Source organism: Rhinolophus sinicus, chromosome 17, assembly GCF_057876585.1.
Source record: "Rhinolophus sinicus isolate RSI-liver-muscle chromosome 17, RSI-T2T, whole genome shotgun sequence".
NCBI lineage: Eukaryota > Metazoa > Chordata > Mammalia > Chiroptera > Rhinolophidae > Rhinolophus > Rhinolophus sinicus.
The window spans coordinates 62,808,557-62,832,474 of NC_142517.1; the positions used below are offsets into that span (position 1 = coordinate 62,808,557).

The 23,918-nt window shown below is 37.3% G+C and overlaps 1 protein-coding gene across 10 annotated transcripts in view; it reads left to right on the plus strand.

Annotated features, from left to right (window-relative positions):
- GOLGB1 (golgin B1) overlaps window positions 1-23,918 on the plus strand; it is a 73,650-nt gene that overhangs the window by 36,489 nt on the left and 13,243 nt on the right. For all 10 annotated transcript variants that reach the window (XR_012495990.2, XM_019729616.3, XM_019729619.3 and 7 more), the window contains 5 exons: window positions 832-949; window positions 3,831-3,904; window positions 6,829-12,023; window positions 12,960-14,868; window positions 21,589-21,767. Coding sequence is in view for 9 of the 10 variants with exons in the window: in XM_019729616.3 (XP_019585175.3) it covers window positions 832-949; window positions 3,831-3,904; window positions 6,829-12,023; window positions 12,960-14,868; window positions 21,589-21,767 (7,475 nt within the window). In the remaining variant the exon portion in view is untranslated. The remainder of the gene's footprint in view (window positions 1-831; window positions 950-3,830; window positions 3,905-6,828; window positions 12,024-12,959; window positions 14,869-21,588; window positions 21,768-23,918) is intronic.

The window sequence follows — 23,918 nt, forward strand, 5'->3', positions numbered from 1 at the left end:
AGCTATGTTTGTCCCAGAGTCTGTCTTCCTATTCTTCAAGCCAGAAAGACCTCTGGCTTTTCTGTGTTTTACTTGCCCTGTGTAATGCAAACTAGGAACTTCCCTCAGTATAAAAGCCATAAAATCCTTAAACTTATTCCTTGCCATTTCTTTAAACATCAAAAGAAGGTTTGGGGCTGAGTGAGCTGTAAAGACCCTCAAGGCTCAAAAATTTTATAATCCTATGAAAAATTATATAGAATAATCCCCTTGGAGAAGAAAAATATATAAAAAGACATAAAACTAAAGATGTGGCATAATTTGATTATTTGCCCATCATTAGGAAAACCAAACAATATGTATGCATAAAGGAAGCGTGAGAATTTTTACTATACCTGGAAAAAACAAAACAATTATGGCTCTTCTTCCTTTCTTAAGGAGTACATATTACTTTTGCCTTTGTTCTCCTTTGAAAGCCTCTCTTTATGTTCAGTCTCCTTTAAGAGAGTGACCTTGTTATCAGGTGACAGTAATCTAATTTTATAATGTTATTTATTTGTGGACCTGAAAATGTTCTTTCTTATACAATAGAGTTGGAATTTCTGTCTTTGTAATCTAGGCTTCAGTTTTAAATTCAAAACCTAATGAACTGAAAGTTTGTGTGAAATATTTTCTCTTTCTACAAAAAAACATTTCTTCAAAGATTATCTAGGCAGATAAGTAGATGCTATTTTTAAAGTATTTTCATGGCTGGAGAACTTTTAGAAGATGAAAGTGCTGGAGGCTATCTGGGCATTAGTATGAGAGTTTTTCACTGGAGAATCATTAATTTGTTGTCTTTCTACAATTTAGGCAGTCACTGAGGACAATATTGCGTTTTTGCAGAAGAGAGTGGTAGAGCTAGAGAATGAAAAGGGAGCCTTACTCCTTAGTTCTTCTGTAGAACTGGAAGAACTGAAAGCTGAGAATGGTATGTATAAATGAAAACCATAATTCTCTGTCTTCTTAACCTACAAGTGCCTCTACCTTTATCACTATATGTGTATAACATGTAGATTCTCTGACTGTTTGACTATAAAGATCTTACTTAGATAGCTGAGCTGCTAGTTATCGAAGATAGGATTAATGCACATTAAATAATTCAAGCACAGTACCAATGTTTGCATAAGTATAACATTTTGCAGTCTGGGCTATCAATGCTGCAGGATGTCTGTATTATATTCATTTTGGAGGAGTCAGGGAATCTTTTAGGAAGCATGGCTTGAATCGGACCTTAATAAGATGATGAATTTTTAAATAGGCAAAAAGAAAGGACATACCTGGTAATAAATTTTGAGATGAAGTAATAGAGAGAGTGTAAATAAAGGTGCAAAGGTAGAAACTATTTTGGGTTTTGCTCATGCTGTACACTGCTTAGAACCTTATCCCTTTCCTTTAGCATGGCTAATTCTTAACTCATTTTTCAGGCCTCAACTAGGGCATATCTTTTTCAGAAAATCAACTCAGATTCCCCATAGTTGAGTTAAATGCATTCTTGTGCTTCTGAAACATCCTTGCATTCCCTTAACATTATATTCAAATAATCTGTTTATATGTTTTTATTTCATATAATATGCTCTTTAAAGATAAAGTATAAGCTCTTCAAGGGCAGGGGCCATTTTTTTTCATCTTTGCTTTACCTTTTACCTAGAACTAGTATAGTACCTGGCAAATAGTAGCTGTCGAATAAACATTTGTTGTGTTGAATTAAACTTAGCATTTTATTTTGTCGGACTGTGTGTGAACAGTTAGTAAAAATGAAGACATACCTCCTTCGATTTATCACCTGCTTGACAAGGACCTTGACAAGGTTTTAGTGGTATGTAGTTAATAATGCTTTACTGATCTATTTTATCCTGAATTAACTGACTACTACGCTTTACCTTCTAAGAATGAAAATGAGTGCCAAGTAAAGTTTGTGCTTTTTTTTAGACCCTAAAGCCAATATTTCCACCTTAACCATTTTATAGTTCCACTTAGCTCTAAACTAGGGATTATACCTTTATTAGATTCTTCCCACCATTACTAATACATTAAGAACACCACACGTTCAGCTCACTATTCAACTCACTCAAAGCACTTCTTTGAGACCTTTTATCCATGATGCTTATTTTGCAGTTTTGCCAACAGTGCCTGTCACTGTCACGTAGCTCATTAAGGTTTAGAGGTGTTAAAAATGTGAGTTCCGTTCTCCTTGCTCTTTCCTGCAGAGATAACTGGCCTTAAGATTTTTTGTATTAGTTTTAGTGTCTGGTCTTATAGGTTACCTTTGTTTTATGTGTCATGTTCTATTCAACTTCACCCTTTGTATTTTCATTTCTACTATTGTACCCATTCCCCAAATAATCTTGTGAGGTGTCTGAACACATTATATACTGTTCTGAATTCATTTGTTTCATGAATGTTCATTCATTCAGCAAAATTTTATGATGCCTTTCCTATGTGCCAGGCACTAATCTAGTTGCTAAGGATACTGCTCTGAACATATCAGAGGGGAAGACAGGCCATAAACATGTATATAAATAAGAAAATTTCAGAGAGTGATAAGTATTAGGATAAAAATTAAACAGGTTACTGCAGGTGTGCCTGGAGGAAGAGGAAAGGAGCATTGGAGTGGTCAGCGTAGGCCTTCTGAGAACTTGAAACCAGAATGATGAAAAAGGGGCAGCCATGAAGCGAGGCTGAGCAAAGAGCAGAGGAAAAGCAGTACAAATACCCTGAGGAATGAAAACCTTTGATTATGTTTGCAGACAGAAAGAAGGCCAGTGTTTTGAGAGTAGAGTGAACAGAAAAGGGAAGTGCAAGAAGAGGAGGTTGGAAAATAAGTAGGGTCAAATCATGAAGGCCCATGTACCATGTTTCCCCGAAAATAAGACCTAGCTGGACAGTAAGCTCTAATGTGTCTTTTGGTACAAAAATTAACGTAGGACCTGGTATTTATTATGTTATGTTATGTTATGTTATGTTATGTTATGTTATGTTATGTTATGTTATGTTATGTTATGTTATGTTATACCCGGTCTTATATTATAGTAAAATAAGACCTGAGTGTCCAGCTAGGTCTTATTTTCAGGAAAACACAGTAGATCATGTTAAGACACTGATGCAGTATAAACAATATGCTTTATTTTTTCTTTACTGTTTGACTTAGCTTCTCAGAAAGAATATAAGCTCCCTAGGGAAATATTAGTTCCTAATATTTTTATCCTCCAAGATACTACTACCCTTTTTAGATATACGCAATGTAATAAAACGTGGGCTAGAACTCAGAAGACTGGATTCTGATCCCAACTTTCTTATGAACTAGCTGTAGGTCATGTCATTCTTTGTTTCCTCATATGGTCATTGAGAAAATTTGATCGTTTCTTTCTAGTGCTAAAATTTGATGTCTTTATGCACATATGTGAAAGAACATTGAGGACATTATAAGTGCTATATTAATACAAGATGTATACTTTGAACCAAGTAGGATTATGGATAAATTTGGGCAAATTTATTGTCTTAGAAGTTCCAAATTATGTAACAAAAATAGCTGCTTCTTGTCACGTGCTCTGGTATCCTTCTACTTTACAGTCCTCCACTATTTATTTCATAATTAACTCAGGTTAATTATCATCACTTAATAGTATCATTCTATTTTATATCCTCTCGACATTTCCTTTTAATGAAAAAAAATCCTTTTATCTCCCTCAAACTCTTTTGTATTAATTCTTTCCTCATGATTATTTTATGCATCTCAACTAGCTTCATGCCTCTTTTTTTTCTAACTCTCTACATATATCTTCTAAAGATCTTTATTTTGTGACTTTCAGAAAAACTATCTTCTAAGATTACTCTCCTGGAGGCTCAGAATAGAACTGGAGAGGCAGATAGAGACATCAGTGAGGTAAGTGATATGTTCTTAAAATAACCAGAATGTGAACTAGATCAAGAGGAATTAGCCTCAAACTAAACGTTTCTGCAACTTTCTAATGTTGATACAGAATTACATTACCTAGAAGGTGATATCTATTTAAGATCCATTTATTCTCATTTGTTTCTGAATATTTGGATTCTTTAAAGATAAAATCTCTAGTTCCCCTCCGTCAGTTGGTAGAGTTTCATTTAGGATTATATTAAAAAGGGTATTTTTGAACAATGGTGCTTTTTATAACCTGAAAGTTACTATAAAAAATGTGTAGTTCCTTAATATTCTGTTGATATAAAATTATTGTTAGCTTTCTTGTGTTTAATTAGCTATGTTCTTCCAGTCAAGAAGTCAGTGATAGATAGTATCACAAATGACCTTGAGAAATAATGTAAGTTCTTAACAAAAGTATCTGCTTACTTAGAGCTCTCCAGAGAAACAGAACTAATAGGAAATGCACATATAAAGTAAGATTTTAAGGAATTGGCTCACACAATTGTAGAAGCAGGCAAATCCAAAATATACAGGGTAGGCCAGCAGGTTGGAGACCCAGGAAAGAATTGCAGATCAAGTCCGAAGGCAATCTGTTGGCAGAATTCCCTCATTTTGGAGGTCAGTCGGTCATTTGGTTAAGGCCTTCAACTGATGGGATGAGGGCACCCACATTATGGAGGACAATCTCCTTTACTCAAAGTTTATGATTTAAATGTTAATCTCATCTCAAAAATACTTTCACAGAAACATCTAGAGTAATGTTTGACCCAGTGTCTAGGTAGTATGGCCTAGCCAAGTAGACAATAAAATTAGCCACCATACTTATATTCAATAACTTTGATGGGGCCACTGATGCTCGGTTCACAAAATTGTCAAAAGCAACTAACTTTTTAAAATTGTAGCATTATAAGGACACTGACAGAGTAAAAATTAATCTTATTTGACCAAGGGAACGCTTAATGTCTTAAGATGCTTAGCAGTCGTGACTAGAGAGAACAAGATAACTTAGCTCAGAAAAGAACAGATAAGAAATATGGAAATCTGTTAAGAAAAAGAATAAAAAACAACTAGAAGGGAGAACAAGTAAACAGGGAACAATAGAAAAGAAAGGGAAAAACCAAATAGAAATTGCAAAAGGAAGGGTCAATAAGATACTCCTTTAGGGTAAGAAAGTAAGAGAGGTTCATAGAAAGTATAAGCTCAGCTGAAAGAGGCCGACTAGTATGAAGAGAAAAAAATAATGAACTAAGTTCTTCTAGAAAGAACTAAGTTCTCTGGTTCTCTGCCCTCTCCTTGTGGGATGACATTGATTTTTTTTCTTTTTTCACTCGAACCAGAAAGGTAATTAAACTCTGTAGCTATCATGGGGAGCAGCAGAGGGCATGGCTAAAGGAAGGAAGTGAGTGAAGTGCCATGACTGATAGTTAGAAAAGAGGAAATAAGAATACTTAGGGTAAGAGAGAACAAAAAAGGAGTTAGTTACATTGAAGTCATCAGGCAGAAGTGAGGCCTCGACTATATCAGGTCTTTCATGTGTATAGGGCTAGATAAATAGGCATGTGACAGGAACAAATTATAAAGGAACTTTTTCCTTGTGCTAAAAACTCTTTCGAGTTTTGGTCTCTTGAAATATATGAGTATGAATAACACAGAGAGTAAAGAATTTGAAATGAGTAGCATCACAAAAAATAAAATAATGCTTATAAAAACAGATGAAATAACGTTTCTTAAAATAATAAATAATTCTAAACTGATTCTTTTGTTTTTCTTACTTAGTAGTGCCTGGGAATGATAATAGCTGGTATACATTGAATATTTACTCTGTGCCAGCATCAGCTAGTAAATAGCAGAGCTACAAACTCAGGCAGTCAGGCTGCAGAGCTTGTACTCTTGGCCACTACATTATTTGATAATCTTATGGGGTTATTTTCTTCTGTCAAATAGAATTTTTTTCTGGGAAAAAGAAAAAGAAGATGCTGTTAGCAGAAGTGGTGATTTTATTGTATACACTGTCCTCAAACTCATTTAATAAAATACTATTTACTATGAGATTCACTGATTTTATTTCCCTAGAAAACAATTATGGAAATAATTTATATGGATTGAGCAATTTAATACAGTAATCTTTGTAATAGTAACTTGGTTAGTATTTTGTCAAACAAGTCCATAGTTTCATCCCCAAACCCCATCAGAACTCCTTTTTGATTATTTGATCCTGGTTAGTTTATCTCAGTCTACAGCAGGTCTTCCAATGTGGTTTCACTCAGTCATTTCATTATAATGTTGATGAGATGCCATAGGAATGTAACTCTTGTTCATATCAATTAGCATATGATTTCTATTCCAATTAGCATACGATTTCTATTTATGTGTCTTCTCACCCCAGTTCCAAGAACCTATCCATGACGTTGTGAGGACTTATTGTATTTGTTTGATAATCTACTTGTTTGTTAATGGCTATCTTATCTAATATTTCTCATTTCAATGGCTAGTTTAAAAGAATGAATCCCATAACTTCCTCCTTGGTATGGTATGAAACAAAAATTTAACTCATTTCCTGCTTCCCATTTCATTTTTAAGCAGTTCTTGGGAGAAACAAGTAGGTATTTTAATCTGAAGAAGTAAAGTTTCCCAAGTAAGGAATATCTAGTAAACAGTTCCAGGTTTCCTTAGGTCTTATGAATATGGCTTGACCTCAGTGCAGGACTGACAGGGTGCTCTCAGAGGTCCAATTTGGAAAATAAAAACTGATTTTAAAAGTATTTAGTAGTTTTATGATAGGAAGCAGGTTTGGACTAAAAAGTATTAGATTTTGGGAAATGCACAAAATACCATTTTTTAGTTTGGCTATTTCTTATAATATATTTGATTGAGGCCTTTTCTTTCTTTCTTTCTTATTTTAAAAACAGAGCAGCATGGTTGATACTACCAGGCTCAACAAGAGCAGCTCTTCTGCTGAGGAAAGTGGACAAGATGTTCTAGAGAACACACTTTTTAAGAAACATGAAGAACTGTCAGTTTTATTGTTGGAAATGAAAGAAGCTCAAGAGGAGATTGCATTTCTTAAGTTGCAGCTCCAGGGCAAAAGGGCTGAGGGGGACCCTGATGTCCTTGACGAGAAAGAAGTGAAACAGATAGAGAGTGAAGGAATAGCTCCAGTCAGGATGAAAAAATTGCATGAAGATATAGGGCAGCATTTCCCCCCAATGTCAAATGAAGAGAGCAGTCTTCCAATAACTGAAAAAGAAGAGCAGGTGAGCACTGAACATCCAAGTAGAACATCCGAGGAAATATCTTTAAATGACACTGGAATGGAATTGAAATCAACAAAGCAGAATGATGCTGATAAATCCCCTTCTGCTGTGTCAGCTGTTTGTCAGTGTCACCAGGAAGAATTGGAAAGGCTAAAAAGTCAAATTTCAGAGCTTGAGATTAGCTTTCATAAAGCAGAAGAAACCTATGAGAATAATTTAGATGAGAAAGCTAAGGAAATAAGCAGCCTAACCCAGTTGATTGAAGATTTTAAGAAAAATGCTGAAGACACCAACAGTGCATTCACTGCTTTGTCCGAAGAAAGAGACCAGCTTCTCTCTCAGGTGAAGGAACTTAGTGTAGTAACGGAACTAAGGGCTCAGGTACAGCAACTGGAAGTGAACCTTGCAGAAGCAGAAAGGCAAAGAAGACTTGACTATGAAAGTCAGACTACTCAACACGACTTGCTTACTGAACAGATCCACAGTCTCAGCATAGAAGCCAAATCGAAAGATGTGAAAATTGAAGTTTTACAGAACGAACTGGACGATGTACAGCTTCAGTTTTCTGAACACAGTACACTGATGAAAAGCCTGCAAAGCCAGCTGCAGAAGAAGGAAAGTGAAGTGCTTGAGGGAGCAGAACGTGTGAGGGATATCTCAAATCGGATGGAAGAACTTAAGCAGACTCTTTCACAGAAGGAACTGGAAATAGCAAAAATGGATCAACTCTTACTAGAGAAAAAGAGAGATGTGGAAACCCTTCAACAAACCATCGAGGACAAGGATCAGCAAGTGACAGAAATCAGCTTGAGTATGACTGAGAAAATGGTGCAGCTTAATGAAGAGAAGTTTTCTCTTGGGGTTGAAATTAAGACTCTTAAAGAACAGCTGAATTTATTATCCAGAGCTGCAGAGGCAAAAAAAGAGCAAGTGGAAGAAGACAAAGAAGTTGTTTCTGGCCTTAAACAGACTTACGATGAATTGAGCCCAGCAGGGCTAATAAATAAAGAACTTCAGCATGAATTAGACGTTGTAAAGAAAGAAAGTGAGCAGCGAAAGAGAAAGCTCCAGGCAGCTCTTATTAACAGAAAGGAACTTCTACAGAGAGTCAGTAGATTAGAAGAGGAATTGGCCAAAGTGAAAGATGAATCCGGAAAAGAGATCCCATTCAATGAGAATGAGAGGAGAGAAATGGAGGAAGCTAAAGAAAGTAAAGAAGACTCAGAAAAATGTATGACTTCTAAGTGCCAAGAAATAGAAATTTCTTTAAAACAGACAATATCTGAGAAAGAAGTGGAACTAGAGCATTTAAGGAAGGATTTGGAAGAAAAGGCAGCAGCTGAAGAAGAGTTACAGGCTGTGCTCAAAGAGATGAATCAGAACTTGCAAGAGAAGGCAAACCAGATAGGTTTGCTCCAAGCAGAAATCATTGAAAACCAAGCAATTATCCAACAGTTAACCACAGGTAACAGGGAAGCAGGTGGTGGAGACTCCGCAGCACCTGGAAAGGAAACAGTGGTGAGCAGTCCACCTGATGGAGGTGCAGTAGAACACTGGAAAGCAGAGCTGGAAGAAAAGATACTGGACCTTGAAAAAGAAAAGGAGCAACTTCAAAAGAAGTTACAGGAAGTGGTAACCTCTCGCAAGGGGATTCTAAAAAAGGCACAGGAAAAAGAAAGACATCTTAGGGAGGAGCTAAAGCAACAGAAAGATGACTATAATCGCTTGCAAGACCAGTTTGATGAGCAAAGCAAGGAAAATGAAAACATTGGAGACCAGCTAAGGCAACTCCAGATACAAATAAGGGAGCGTGTAGACAGAAAATTTCCAGGTACTGACCAGCAAGAACGAGGCTCTCCCACTCAAGAGTTAGAAGACCCTTTATTGAAAGCCACAGAGCAGCAACCTGCCCAACCTATTTCAGAGTCTAGCTTGTGCCCAGACTGGCCTTCGCATTCTGAAGAGGCACGTGCTCTGCAGGGTAATACTTCTATTGCCCAGATTAAGGCTCAGCTCCAAGAAATAGAGGCTGAGAAAGAGGAGTTAGAATTGAGGGTCAGTTGTACAAGAAGTGAGCTCACTAAAAAATCGGAAGAGGTATTTCAATTACAAGAGCAGATAAATAAACAGGGTTTTGAAATCCAAAGTCTAAAGACAGCATCCCATGAAGCCGAAGCCCGCGCAGAAAGCCTGAGGCAGAAATTGGAAAGCAGTCAATTAGAAATCGCTGGATTAGAACATTTAAGAAACTTCCAGCCTGAACTAGATGAACTGCAAAAACTCATAAGCCAAAAGGAAGAAGAAGTTAGATACCTTTCTGGACAGCTGAGCAAGAAAGAAGAAGCCCTTACTAAAGTACAAACAGAGATAATAGAACAAGAGGATTTAATTAAGGCCCTGCATACACAGCTGGAAATGCAAGCCAAAGAACAGGATGAGAAGGTAAAGCAGTTACAGGCGGAACTTTGTGAGGTGAAGCAAAAACCAGAAGAGATAGGAGAAGAAAGTAAAGCAAAGCAACAAATACAGAGGAAACTGCAAGCTGCCCTCATTTCCCGAAAAGAAGCACTAAAAGAAAACAAAGGTCTCCAAGAGGAGTTGTCTTTGGCCAGAGATACCATTGAGCATCTCACTAAGTCTCTGGCAGATGTGGAAAGCCAAGTTTCTGCTCAAAATAAAGAAAAAGATACATTCTTAGGAAAGTTATCTCTTCTTCAGGAAGAAAGAGACAAACTCATTACAGAAATGGACAGATCTTTAGTGGAAAATCAAAGTCTCACTGGCTCTTGTGAAAGTCTAAAATTAGCTCTGGAGGGTCTTACTGAAGACAAAGAAAAGTTAGTGAAGGAAATCGAATCTTTGAAATGTTCTAAGATTGCAGAAAGCACTGAGTGGCAGGAGAAACACAAAGAGTTACAAAAAGAGTATGAAATTCTTCTGCAGTCCTATGAGAATGTTAGTAATGAGGCAGAAAGGATTCAGCACGTGGTGGAAAATGTGAGGCAAGAGAAGCAAGAACTGTATGGCAAGCTAAGAAGCACAGAAGCAAACAAGAAAGAAGTGGAAAAGCAGTTGCAGGAAGCTCAACAGGAAATGGAGGAAATGAAAGAAAAGATGAGAAAGTTTGCTAAATCTAAACAGCAGAAAATCCTCGAGTTGGAAGAAGAGAATGACCGGCTTAGAGCAGAGATACACCCTGCAGAAGGTACATCTAAAGATTGTATGGAAGAACTTCTTTCTTCCAATTCCAACATGAAGGAGGAACTGGAAAGGGTCAAAACAGAGTATAAAACCCTTTCTAAGGCATTTGAGTCCTTAATGACTGAAAAAGACTCTCTAAGTGAAGAAGTTCAAAGTTTAAAACGTGAGATAGAAGGTGGTGTATCTAAACAAGCTAGCCTAGAGGCCACTGAGAAACATGATAACCAGAGGCATATCACTGAAGAGGCAGCACAATCTGTCCCAGATGACGCTAAGGAGCAGGATTCTTCGAGTGTGAGCACAAAGCATGAATGTTCAGAATCCATTCTGCCAGAGACCAGTGCCAAGCCTGATATAAGTGAAAATGTCAGCTCACATGATGAAATTAATAACTATCTACAGCAGATTGATCAGCTCAAAGAAAGAATTGCTGAATTAGAGGAGGAGAAACAGAAAGAAAAGGAATTGAACCAGATTTCAGAAGACGAGAGAAATGCTTTACTGAGTCAAATATCAGCAAAGGATGGTGAACTAAAAATGCTTCAGGAAGAAGTAACCAAACTAAACCTGTTAAATCAGCAAATCCAAGAAGAACTTGCCAGAGTAACCAAGCTCAAAGAGACAGCAGAGGAAGAGAAAGATGATTTGGAAGAGAGGCTTATGAATCAATTAGCAGAACTTAATGGAAGCATCGGGAATTATTATCAGGATGTTACAGATGCCCAAATGAAAAATGAGCTACTGGAATCTGAAATGCAGAACCTTAAAAAGTGTGTGAGTGAATTGGAAGAAGAAAAGCAGCAGTTGGTCAAGGAGAAAACTCAGGTGGAATCAGAAATACGAAAGGAATATTTGGAGAAAATACAAGGTGCCCAGAAGGGACCTAGTAATAAGAGCCATGCGAAAGAACTTCAGGAGCTGTTAAAAGAAAAACAACAAGAAGTAAAGCAGCTGCAGAAAGACTGCATCAGGTACCAAGAGAAAATTAGTGCACTGGAGAGAACTGTTAAGGCCCTAGAATTTGTTCAAAGTGAGTCCCAAAAAGATTTGGAAATAACCAAAGAAAATCTAGCTCAAGCCAATGAACACCGCAAGAAAGCAGAAACAGAATTAGCTAGCTTCAAAGTACTGCTGGATGACACCCAAAGTGAAGCAGCAAGGGTCCTCGCAGACAATCTCAAATTAAAAAAGGAACTTCAGTCAAATAAAGAATCCGTTAAAAGCCAAATGAAACAAAAGGATGAAGATCTTGAGCGAAGACTGGAGCAAGTAGAAGAGAAACACCTGAAAGAGAAGAAGAATATGCAGGAGAAGCTGGATGCTTTGCGTAGAGAAAAGGGCCACTTGGAAGAGACATTTGGAGAGATTCAGATTACTCTAAACAAGAAAGATAAGGAAGTTAAGCAACTTCAGGAAAACTTGGACAGTACTGTGGCCCAGCTTGCAGCTTTCACTAAGAGCATGTCTTCCCTCCAGGATGATCGGGACAGGGTGATGGATGAAGCCAAGAAATGGGAGAGAAAGTTCAGTGATGCCATTCAAACCAAAGAAGAAGAAACTAGACTCAAAGAGGAGAACTGCAGTGTTCTAAAGGATCAGCTTAGGCAGATGTCCATCCATATGGAGGAAATGAAGATCAAGATTTCCAGGTAAATGCATAATAATTGTTTTGCTCTTCCAAAGGTAATTGAAGGAAAAGAAAGTCTCTATTTAAACTGTCACTGTTACTTTTAATATTATGGGACTGATTTTGGCTTAAATTCCCCTAGAAGATATATTCTCTCTCACCTCCATCTGTCTCTGTCTCTCTCTCTCTCTCTCTCTCTCTCTCTCTCTCTCTCTCTCTCTCTCTCTCTCTCCCCCTCTCTGCCTGTCTGTCTTTCTCTCTCTCTCTCTGCAAATGACTTTCAGCTACAACTGCATTAACATGAAAAATTCATGTGCCTCTCTTCCCATCTTTCTGCTGAGAGATCCAGATTTTTCCCTTTCTTTTCATTTCCATTTCCACCACTCTTGTCTGAATTTGTACCACAGTGCCACCAAATCACTGCCTTAGCCTCCTAAACGATATCCTCTTTTCTCTTCCTCATGTTCCACGTCAATTCATACTGCATATGTCTGAGTTACTTTCCTCAAACTCCAATTTTATGTAACTATTCAAGGTCCCCCACACTAGTATCTTTCTGCTCTGAGGCGGGTTTCCTTATTGTCTCTCACACCAAGATTGTTCCTTTAAGGGGCAGACATTTACTTTGCTCCAGCTTGCCTGGAGCAAACTAAAGCAAAATAGGAGAAAGTAATACTTTCTAGAGTATCCAAAACCATGTCACTAAAATAAGCAATATACTTTGAAGTTTATAATTTAAATAAATAAATGATTCATTTCAATGAATCATAGGTACAATATACCTTTAATACAGAGCATTGCATAGAACTAATATTAATATCTCTTCATTAAAGAGATGAGCCCTTTCAATTATGAATATTCATCTGTAGACCTGAGTACACATTGTAGTATGTGTCTCTTAGGCAGACATCAAGTCGTTTTTTTCTTGAACTCTAATGTATGACCTCTCGTTTTCTAGACTTGAACATGATAAGCAGATTTGGGAATCCAAGGCCCAGACAGAGGTCCAGCTTCAACAGAAGGTCTGTGATACTCTGCAGGGGGAAAACAGAGAACTTCTGTCCCAGCTAGAAGAAACTCGACATCTCTACCATAATTCTCAGAATGAATTAGCTAAATTAGAATCGGAACTTAAGAATCTCAGAGACCAGTTGATTGATTTAAATAACTCTTTAGAAAAATGTAAGGAAAGTAAAGAACATTTGGAAGGGATCATAAAGCAGCAAGAGGCTGATATCCAAAATTGGAAGTTCAGTTATGAGCAGCTAGAGACTGATCTTCAGGCCGCCAGAGAACTGACCAGTAGGCTGCATGAAGAAATAAACATGAAAGAGCAGAAAATTATAAGCCTGCTCTCTGCCAAGGAACAGGCAATCCAAGTAGCTGTTGCTGAACTCCATCAGCAACATGATAAAGAAATTAAAGAACTGGAAAACTTGCTGTCCCAGGAGGAAGAGAATATTGTCTTAGAAGAGGAGAACAAAAAAGCTGTTGACAAAACCAATCGGCTCATAGAAACACTGAAATCCATCAAAAAGGAAAACATGCAGCAGAAGGCTCAGTTGAATTCCTTCGTTAAATCCATGTCTTCTCTCCAGGATGACCGAGACCGCATAGTAAGTGACTACCAACAGCTGGAAGAAAGACATCTCTCTGTAATCTTGGAAAAAGATCAACTCATCCAAGAGGCCGCTGCTGAGAATAATAGGCTTAAGGAAGAAATTCGATGCTTGAGAAGCCATATGGATGATCTTAATTCTGAGAATGCCAAGCTTGATGCAGAACTGATCCAGTATAGAGAAGACCTGAACCAAGTGATAACAAGAAAGGACTGTCAGCAAAAGCAACTCCTTGAAGTTCAACTTAAGCAGAATAAGGAGCTAAAAAGTGAATATGCAAAATTAGAAGAAAAGCTGAAGGAGTCCGAAGAAGCAAAGGAGGATCTGCAGAGGTCCTCTGCTGCCCTGCAGGAGGAGAAACAAGGTTTAGCTAAAGAGATCGAGAGCTTGAAAGGATCTGTATCTCAACTAACGAGACAATTGACAGCCTTGCAAGAAGAAGGTACTGTAGGACTACTTCAGGCCCAATTAAAAGTAAAAGAAGAAGAGGTACAAAGATTAAGTACGACTCTTTCTTCCTCTCAGAAGAGAATTACAGAACTGGAAGAGGAATTGGCTCATGTTGAGATGGAAGCTGCCAAGAAGGTAGGTGAAATTGAAGATAAAATGAAGAAAGAATTAAAGCATCTTCATCATGATGCAGGGATAATGCGGAATGAAACGGAAACAGCAGAAGAGAGGGTGGCAGAGCTAGCAAGAGATCTGGTGGAGATGGAACAGAAATTACTCATGGTCACCAAAGAAAATAAAGATCTCACAGCACAAATCCAGTCTTTTGGAAAGTCTATGAGTTCCCTACAAAATAGTAGAGATCGTGCCAATGAGGAGCTTGATGAACTGCAAAGGAAATATGATGCCAGTCTGAAGCAGTTGTCACAGCTGAAAGAGCAGGGGCCGTTAATCACAGAGAGAGAGGTTCTTGTTTCTAAAGCTGCCTTTCCAGTGAATTCCACTGAGGATAACAGCTCGCCTCCCCTTGAGAAACTTAACCAACAGCTTCTATCCAAAGATAAGCAACTGCTTCACTTGTCTTCACAACTAGAAGATTCTTACAAACAAGTGCAGTCTTTTTCCAAGGCTATGGCCAGTCTACAGAATGAGAGAGATCACCTGTTGAATGAACTGGAAAAATTCCGCAAGTCCGAGGAAGGGAAGCAGAGGTCTGCAGCCCAGTCTGCAACCAGTCCAGCTGAAGTACAGAGTTTAAAAAAAGCTATGTCATCACTCCAAAATGACAGAGACCGACTAGTGAGTGTCTGGTTTTCTCTTTCTGATCTTCGTTTGAGAGTTTTTGAACCTTTATTTAAATTGATTTTTAGTTCTATAGAAATGGATAAACAAATTATTATATATATATATTAATATATATATATATATTATCTGGGCACTCAGGGACAGTATTATATATCCCACAGGTTCTGTTTGGTCTTAGAAAAACACAGAAGCGATACTTAAATTATTTTAAAGCTGCCATTACCATTTTTAAAAAATTACGAATTTCCTCTGCATGAAACTCCATTGGTTATAAAAAAGACTAAGAAATGAAAAGCTATTTAATAGGTTTTTACACACAACCCACATGTAAATGTTTCCAGAATTCGTCTTAGTTTAACTGAAAATATAGGGATCACTCACTGCCTTCCTATAGTGACAATTCAGCAATAGATCATCTCATAGAATTAGGGGTAGAGAGGACTCAGCTCATCTCATTCTTACGTCTCAACCCTAATTTGTCAAAAGAAGTTAAATGTAAGGATTAATTTAAGTAAGTTTAAATGACTGTTTAGTAAAGTTTTATTTGCATGCTGAATCATTTACTCACTTTCCTTTAATACCCAATTTTTTTTCATTCAGAGAGAAAGATAAGGAGGACCTCCAATGCTAAATTTTGCTGCTGTTAGTAAGATCTAGTAGTTTTATCCAGGTCTCATTCTGAAAACTTCCAGGTCATCAAGATTCAGAGGCAAAATTGGAACTATGTGAGCCAAGCCAGGTTGTCAGGGGATTCTGTTTTGTGACATTACTTTTTACTTTCTTCACAGTCTCTTAACTCTGTCAAGCCCATGTACTTAGGCCAAGTAGGAAATAAACTGAGCTTCAAAAGGCTGGATTTTTTCACTTTAAAAAGTGACCCATATCCAGAATCAGAAAATTCTGCTTTTTAAGATTAACCCTAGTGAAAAGATCGTTTCCCCCTCATTATAAAGTCTAAAGTCTTATGCGAACTTTTCTTTTCCTTTGTAGGTAATGTGTTCATTCATATTGCACTTAATATCCAATATTTGTAGACAATCTTGCCTTTTGTATTCTGTACCTCCTCCCCCTTTCAGCCATGGCTTTGAAATCAACACAATTTATATATTTCTTTATATTTTTTAAATAGTTTGAGTTCAGCTAACTTTGTTCTAGGAGCTTGACCTTTTGTCATTGCTTTCAGAATGTAAAGGCAAAAGGTTTTTATCGGGGCAGTGTATACCTCAAAACTGTAATTTAAAGCACCCAGATGTTGATTACCTTCTAAGTCAAAATCTTTTTCCTGGATAGAATCTTAATTAACAATGTTTCGATCAGTGAATTGCTCTACTATTCTTAAGTATTATAAACACTAGGGACTAAACTTTGTATCTTTCAACCCCAGTTCCACATTTTTGTCTGTTGGATATGTACAAGCCATGCCAGCTTTTTAAAAATTTCCATATTTCTATAACTCATAATAATATTCTTCTGTTTCCTAAGGCTCATAACTGTCTATGATTTTATTTCGTTTAACCATCAAGGTCTATCATTTCTTTATTCATAATGTGCCTCAAATATGTTTTTCCTTTTCATCATCAACATCTTAGGATAAGTCCTTAACACCTTACCCTTAAACTGTTCCAATATTGTTGTTCCCAGTTTGTCACCGCTCCAGTACATTTTATATACCATCGCTGAATATGTCTTTCTGAAACTACTTTCTTATTACTGCACTACTCAAAAACCTTTAAAAATTGTAATAGCTCTAAATGAGGCTTAGGATTCAAACCTTTCTGTCTGGCATGTAAGACCCTATAATTTATACTTAGCTTTCTTTTCAGCCTTCCCTATTTCTGCTCCCCCACTTGTACTCTTCATTCCAGCCAAACTGATCTACTCATTATGCAATAATCCTATCTAGTGCTTCCTACTTACCCCTATTACCATTCTATCAACCAAAATGTCCTCTCAATTTTCCTTTTTTAGGGCAAATATTTCCCACTCTTTAAAAGTCATCCCAGAAATCAAATCCTCTGGTTACATTTCCAGATCACTTAATTGTCTATTACCTTCTGTTTGTACTTCTGTAGTACTTTTCTATTGTCCCATAATGCCTTTATTGTGTGTGTGTCTATGTGTGTTTAATTTCTATACTCTTATTTTTTATTAACCCAACTAGATTGCAAGCTCTTGATAATAAGTGTCATGTCTGAATACTTGTTTGTATTTCCCATGGTCTTTTAGCATAGTGGAAATTAGTTAAGCATATGGTAGGTAATCAACAATTGGCAGTCATTTGCTGTATTTTAGGGTATTACTGAAAACACCGTTTTCTCCATTTTGTAAAATTGTCATGTAGGGGAGTCACGGAAACTTTTGAGCCTGAGGCTTTTACATCTGCCATGAAAGGATTATAAAGCCTAGGTAAGGTTATAAATCACATGAAGGCCCGACAGTATGGCTCGGTGGTACTACGTACATGATTCACTGCAATCTGCTGAGGCCCTTCTGCATACTTTCTAATGTATTGTTATCTGTCCATCAGCTCTTCCTTTCCGCATATCTTGTTCTCAGTTTGTCTCATGTGCATTGAAGTTTCTGGTCTCTCAATTATTGGCCGCATGTGTGATAAATATGGGAGATGTATTTCAACCTCTATCAGTTTAAACATTCAGCCTAGACCAGCAGTTTATCACCTTTTGCCAACAGTACTTTCCCTTCCCGTCACAACCACCCCAGAGATGATTTAGATCTGAAAGGGACTTAGGCTACTTTGGTTCTCGTCTTTACTTAGTTAGTCAAGGGGAAGTTTCCCAAAATAAGTCTGAGGGCCCAAGTGGCAGGATTTAGCCCAAGGCATGCTACGAGGCCATAACATTTTCATATCTGTCTAAACTTCCTTAGGACTTCCCCAAAAGCACATGAAGCACTTACACAATCCCTGCTTAAGGAGTGGAGAGCAAATCTCTAGTGGTGCCTGTATTTGTTTATCAATACTCATTTCACACTGAAAATGACTTGAGGTAGCATATTAAGATATGAACAGTTTTTCAAGATAATATAAAAGAACTGAGCAGGAAGAGAAAATGAGGATAGAAGAGAAAAAGATGAAGCCAGGAATAAGTTTAGTGTCTCAAGGGGATGTCACGCTATCCTGTACTCTTAGAACAATGGGCCACTAATTGCTCTGAGCTTTCTGGCAACCATCAGAAATAGGGAATTAAAAAAATTATGTGCATGAATTACAGTGACCATATTTTAGGAAAGGGGAAGAAAGATAAACTACTTGCTCAAGATGAGAATAGTTATTCTTTTAAGTATTGAGGCCTCCAAAAAATTTCTTCTGTTTCTATAGAGAAGGCACTATGAAGTTGTGAAACATCATTTACTTCTCTACAGTAAATATAGTTATATAAAGAATGTTTTACATTTTCTCATCTGGTCTATTACAAAGATAACATTTAGGGTATCTGGACTGGAGAAATGAGGGGATTACATAAAGAATATATTTTTGCGTTCAAATAAAACTAAAACATGTTTTTATTTTAGTTTCTGGGTTAAAAAAGTTATATACACATATTAATGAGTCACTAAATTCTACAGTGTTTGGTAAGAAAAACAAACAGTAGCACCCCAGTCCTGTTTCTCCTGAGGCAGTTTGCTTTTAGCGTATTATTTGGGTGTTTCCTCAGTATCTAAATATGCTTATAGTCTTGGCTTTTCATTCTTTGCATTAGCTATCAATTTTATTTTATTCTAACAGAGTTTAGTTGTCTTTACTCCCTCTGCTTACACAGTACATACACACATTTAATAAACAACCCTTTCTCCATTTTCTTGATGTAATTTAATTTTAATTTTGGTTAAATCAATATTCAGTGTTTATATTTTTATGACTACAAATGGTATTGGAGCTGAGATATGTTCGTTTTCCTCAATATCTTTGTTTTTCCTAGAGTTAATAACTTTTTTTGTTGTTGTTTTTTAGTTTTCTTTGTATTTATCAATGTAATTTAAACCGAGATTTACTGCCACTTTCCCCATCTCCTCTCAAGATGTTTATTCCTATCAATTTCATCTTCATGAAGAAAATTCTCCTGGAGTCTCTGATTTGCTCTTATATGAACCAGTTTCCCTGTAGTCCTAGGACAGTTTTCATCCTTTTATCTTTCTCCATTATTAGATCTGTTTCTTAAATTCCCTGTCTCTCTTGCCTTGGTTTTGTACCATAATTTTGATGGAATGAATCATTCATTAGCTCGCTAAGAAAAAATATGTGTGAGGAAAATTTATTGAAAATGTCTTTTCATCTCTCATACGTTATTGATAGTTTGGCTGGGTATAGAATTCTAGGCTGAAAATAATTTCTTTTCAAAATTGTGAAGACACTGGTCTATTGCTTTTTAGCTTACATTGTGGTTCAGAATTCTAAAACTACTGGTTCCTGATCCTTTGTATGTGAGTGCTCTCTCTCTCTCTCTCTCTCTCTCTCTCTTTCTGTCTCTCTCATTTGTCTCCGGAAATATATAGAATCTTTTAGTCTGTGTGTTCCAAAATTTCATGATAATGTACTTTGGTTTGAGTCTATTTTCATTCATAATTCTGTCTAGTCCTTTGAACCTAAGAATTCATACTCATCAAATTTGGGGAATCTTTTGATATATGTCTTACTTACCATTTCCCTTCCACTCCCATCCTTTTTCTTGATTATCTTTTTTTTTTTTTTTTTCTTCCTGATATTTAGATGTAGGACCTTCTGGATTAGCTCTGTAATTTTCTTACCTTTTCTATTCTTTTGCTATACTTTGGGAAGATTTTCTCACCTTCATCTTTTGAACCCTATACAAAGGTTTTCATTTTTGCTATCATGTTCCTAATTTCTAAGGATTTGTGTGTTTTTTCCCTTGTGTCACAGATGTATGTTCTTATCTCTCCAAGAATAGTGGTGGTAGTTTTGTTCTTTGAAGTTTTCTCATAAGGAGTTTTTCTGTATAATTTTTTATTTCTGCTCTCATGTTTCTAATTTCCAATATTCTCTCGTAAATCTTTGAGTATATTACATTTTCCCCCTGCTAATCTTCAAATTACTCTTTTAGTTTCTTTTCATCTCTGCCTTAATATTAGCCATTCTTCAGGTGAGAGTTAATCCTTGGTTTACTCTTCCTGTTTAAGGGTAGGGTCTAAAAAGCTTATGGGTGGGGCTTACCGACTCTGAGTTTCATTGCAGTGTGATCATGATGAGCGCTTTGTGGGTAGTCCCCATGTTGTTGTCTTTAGTTACTCTTGGATCAGTCAGATTTTCTAGTGGAGACTTCTCATTTAAGGCATGGAAGGTAAAGGTCTGTATGCCAGCACTCTCCAAACTGAGTAGGGGAAAGGCCTCAAGCATTCAGAAAGCATACATTCACTTGATCACCCTAGCTTTAACGCAGTACCCTTACCTTCAGCCGTGTCTGGTGTCTCATAGCCCAGAGACTTTCTTTTACCTATTCCATAGAATAAAACTCTAGTTGTCTGTTGGGGTAACAAAAAAATGTGGAACTGAAGAGAGTATCTAGGGATGCATTTGTTAAGCAGCTTTCATCTAATCCTCCTTATTTCAGCCATCACCTCTTCCCTACCCTCATCATCATCTTTTCCAGAGGTACCTGGTGCTGTTAATTCCTAAGACTTTTGAAGATTCTGCTGAGTAAGTTCTATTGGTCCTTGGCTTTCCCTATTGCCAGCTTAAAGTTTGGCTTTCCCACATCCGTTAAGTCATTTACCACTTATGCATCTGCTTTACAGCTTCCAAAATTAATTTTGTTGCTGCTGACTCCTCTCTTGTTCTTTCTGTTCTTGTGTTTCGTGCTTTAAAAAAATAACGCCTTTATTGTAGTTTTAGTGATGTTTCCAGAGTGGGTGAAAGAGAGGTGTATTCAAGGCCCCCCCGCCCCCTTTACCCAGATGACCTGACATTTTTTACTACCAAGATTTTAATGAGTATTGAGGATAAAGAGTTAGAAGCTATACCTGGAATGTAATAAGCAGGTTTGCTAATTAAAGGCAAGTGCATCATCATCATCATCATCATCATCATCACTAACAATGTGTGTAACACATTCATTTTTTATTTCTCATACTCTTAGGAGAGGTACTGTGATTATCTTCATTTTATAGGTGAGGGAAATTAAGGCTTAGAGGGTGTGAGAAACATACAACCTGTGTAGGCAGGATAACTGACTCCAAAGCCTACGTGCTCTTCACTGCTGGGCCTGGTCATCACTGCCTTTTTCATAATCAGCATCAGCTAAGTTGCTGTTAAGGCTGACATGCATATAACAAAGTTTAGAAGCCTAACCAGGGCACATGCCTAAATAGGAAGCCAGTCTGTGTTTATACTTTTTGTTCTAGGGGGTTTCTACCCACAAAGAAGCTGTAGGTCCCTTACATCTATTCCATGTCGGTTATAGCTTGAGAGTTAACTTAAGACGTTGGGAGCAGGGGGCAGGGGTAGACATTGCAGGAATGGCCACACCCTGCAGCCTTGATGGCAGCTCCGTGGGGTGATTCCCACCAGCCTGGCTGTATGTATTTCCCCGTTTTAGAGATTCAGGCTGCAGTGATATGTCAGTAGACTGTTAGGTGCCCGTAGTCTGTTGTGCTGTCTGGCTTCTTAGGGAGCTGCTGATGACTTAGAGCTGAGTGAATAAGATGTGACGAGTCACCCTTTTACTTTCTTCTTGGTGAAAGCTGAAGGAATTGAAGAATTTGCAGCAGCAATACCTACAGATTAACCAAGAAAACACTGAGTTACGTCCACTGAAGGCTCAACTTCAGGAGTATCAAGATAAGACAAAAACATTTCAGATTATGCAAGAAGAGCTCAGGCAGGAAAACCTCTCCTGGCAGCATGAGCTGCATCAGCTCAGGTATGATAATCCCTGCTTTTCGACCCTTTTACTTTTCTCTTTTTAATTTTTTATTATGAAATAATTATAGATGTATAGAAAGATGCAAAAATACTACAAAGAGCTGTCATGCACCCTTTACCCGATTTCTTCCAGTGGTAACATCCTCCATAACTCGAGTACCGTATCAAAACCAGGAAATTGACACTGGTATGATTCAAAGACCTTATTCAGATTTCACCAATTTTACATTCACTCGAGGATGTGTGTGTGTACAGTTCTGTACAATTTTGTCATATGTACAGATTCATGTAACTACCACCAGAACCCAGATGTACAACTGCTCCATCACCACAAGTATGTCCTTTGTGCCACTGGTTTATAGTCACACTCTTCCCCTCTCCCACCCCCTCATGCCTAACCTCTGCCAACCACTAATCTGTTCTCCATCTCTATAATTTTGTTGTCTGAGGATGCTTTATAAGTGTAATCATATGGCATGTAACCTTTTGAAATTAGCTTTTTTCACTCATCATAATGCCCTTGAGATCCATCAACTTAGTTGCGTGTATCAATAGTTTATTCTTTTTATGGACAAATAGTATTCCATGGTGTGAATGTACTGTTTTTTACCATTCACCCATTGAAGGACATGCATGTTGTTTCTAATTTTTAGCTATTATAAACAAAGCTGCTATGAACATTTGTGTGTAGGTTTTTATGTGGACAATAAGTTTTCATTTCTCTGACCTAATTGCCCAAGAGTGCAAATGCTAGGTCGTATGATAAGTGTAGTATTTAGTTTTTATAAAAACTGCAAAAGTATATTCAAGGATGACTGTACTATTTTGTATTCCTACCAGCAATATATGAGTGATCCAGTTTCAATATCAAATACTACATCCTCATCAGCATTTGATATTGTAATTATGTTTTAGTTGCTTTTAATAGGTATATAATGTGTTTTTAATTTACATAATGGTTTTAATAATGTTGAACATCTTTTTATGTGTTTATTTGACATCTATGTCCTTTTTGATGAAATGTTTGTTCATGTATTTTGTCCATTTTCTAATTGGGATGTTAATTTTTTTTTACTGTTAAGTTTTGAGAGTTCTTTATATATTCTAGATTAAGTTCTTTGTCAGATATGTAGTTTGCAAATATTTTCCCTAGTCTGCATCTTTCATCCTTTCCAACAAGTTCTTTTTAATTTTGATGAAATCCAATTTATTTATTATTTTTCTCTTTATTCAGATTCAGTAATTTCTGTTGTCCTTTCTTCAAGTTTACTGATTTCTTTCCTCCATCACCTCTATTCTGCTATTCAGCCCATTGAGTTAGCTTTTATTTTGGATATTGTATTTTTCAGTTCAAAATGTCCATTCAGCTCTTCTTTATATCTTTTATTTTTTTGCTGAGGCTTTCTCAATTTTCATCAGTTTCCAGTATGTTAGTAATAGCTTGTTGAAAAATTTCTATGATGACTGCTTTAAAATTCTTGTCATACAATTCCCCCAACATTTGTGTCATCTCAGTGCTGTACTCTGTTGATTTATTTTCAATCAAGCTCTGATTTCCTTGGTTCTTAGAATGCTACGTCCTTAGTTTGTAGTATGATGAGTTCAGTTGTATCCTGAACATTTTGGAAATTATGTTATAAAACTCTCAATCAATTTTATTTAAATCTTCTGCTTTAATGAACTTCCACTGACACCACACCAGCAGGCGAAGGGGAACCCTGCCATTTTACTGCCAATGGAGGGTGAAATCCAGTGGGCACCCCACTCAGCCTCCATTGATACCCCTAGAGGGAAGGGGTGCCCTGATACTGCCAGGAACAGGTGGAAGTCCTGGATTCCCACATACTGCATTGACAGCACAGTTAGTGGGAAAGGTTGCCTCTACTGTTAGATGAGGATAGAAGTCGTGCTCCACACATGGCCTCCATTGATACCACCGAGGGTGTAGAGGGGGACCATGTTACCACTGGGTAATGCCCAAAGTCCAGACTTCCCTTTGGGCCTCTTCAGGTACTGCCTCTGTAGGGACAGGGAGGAGCCTTCATTACCTTGTTCTGGGTGGAGGTGCGTGTCAAGGTCTCACTTTTTTTCTCCACTGACACCACGTTAGGGGTGGAGACAGTCAGAGAGAGGTCCCTCTTTACCACTG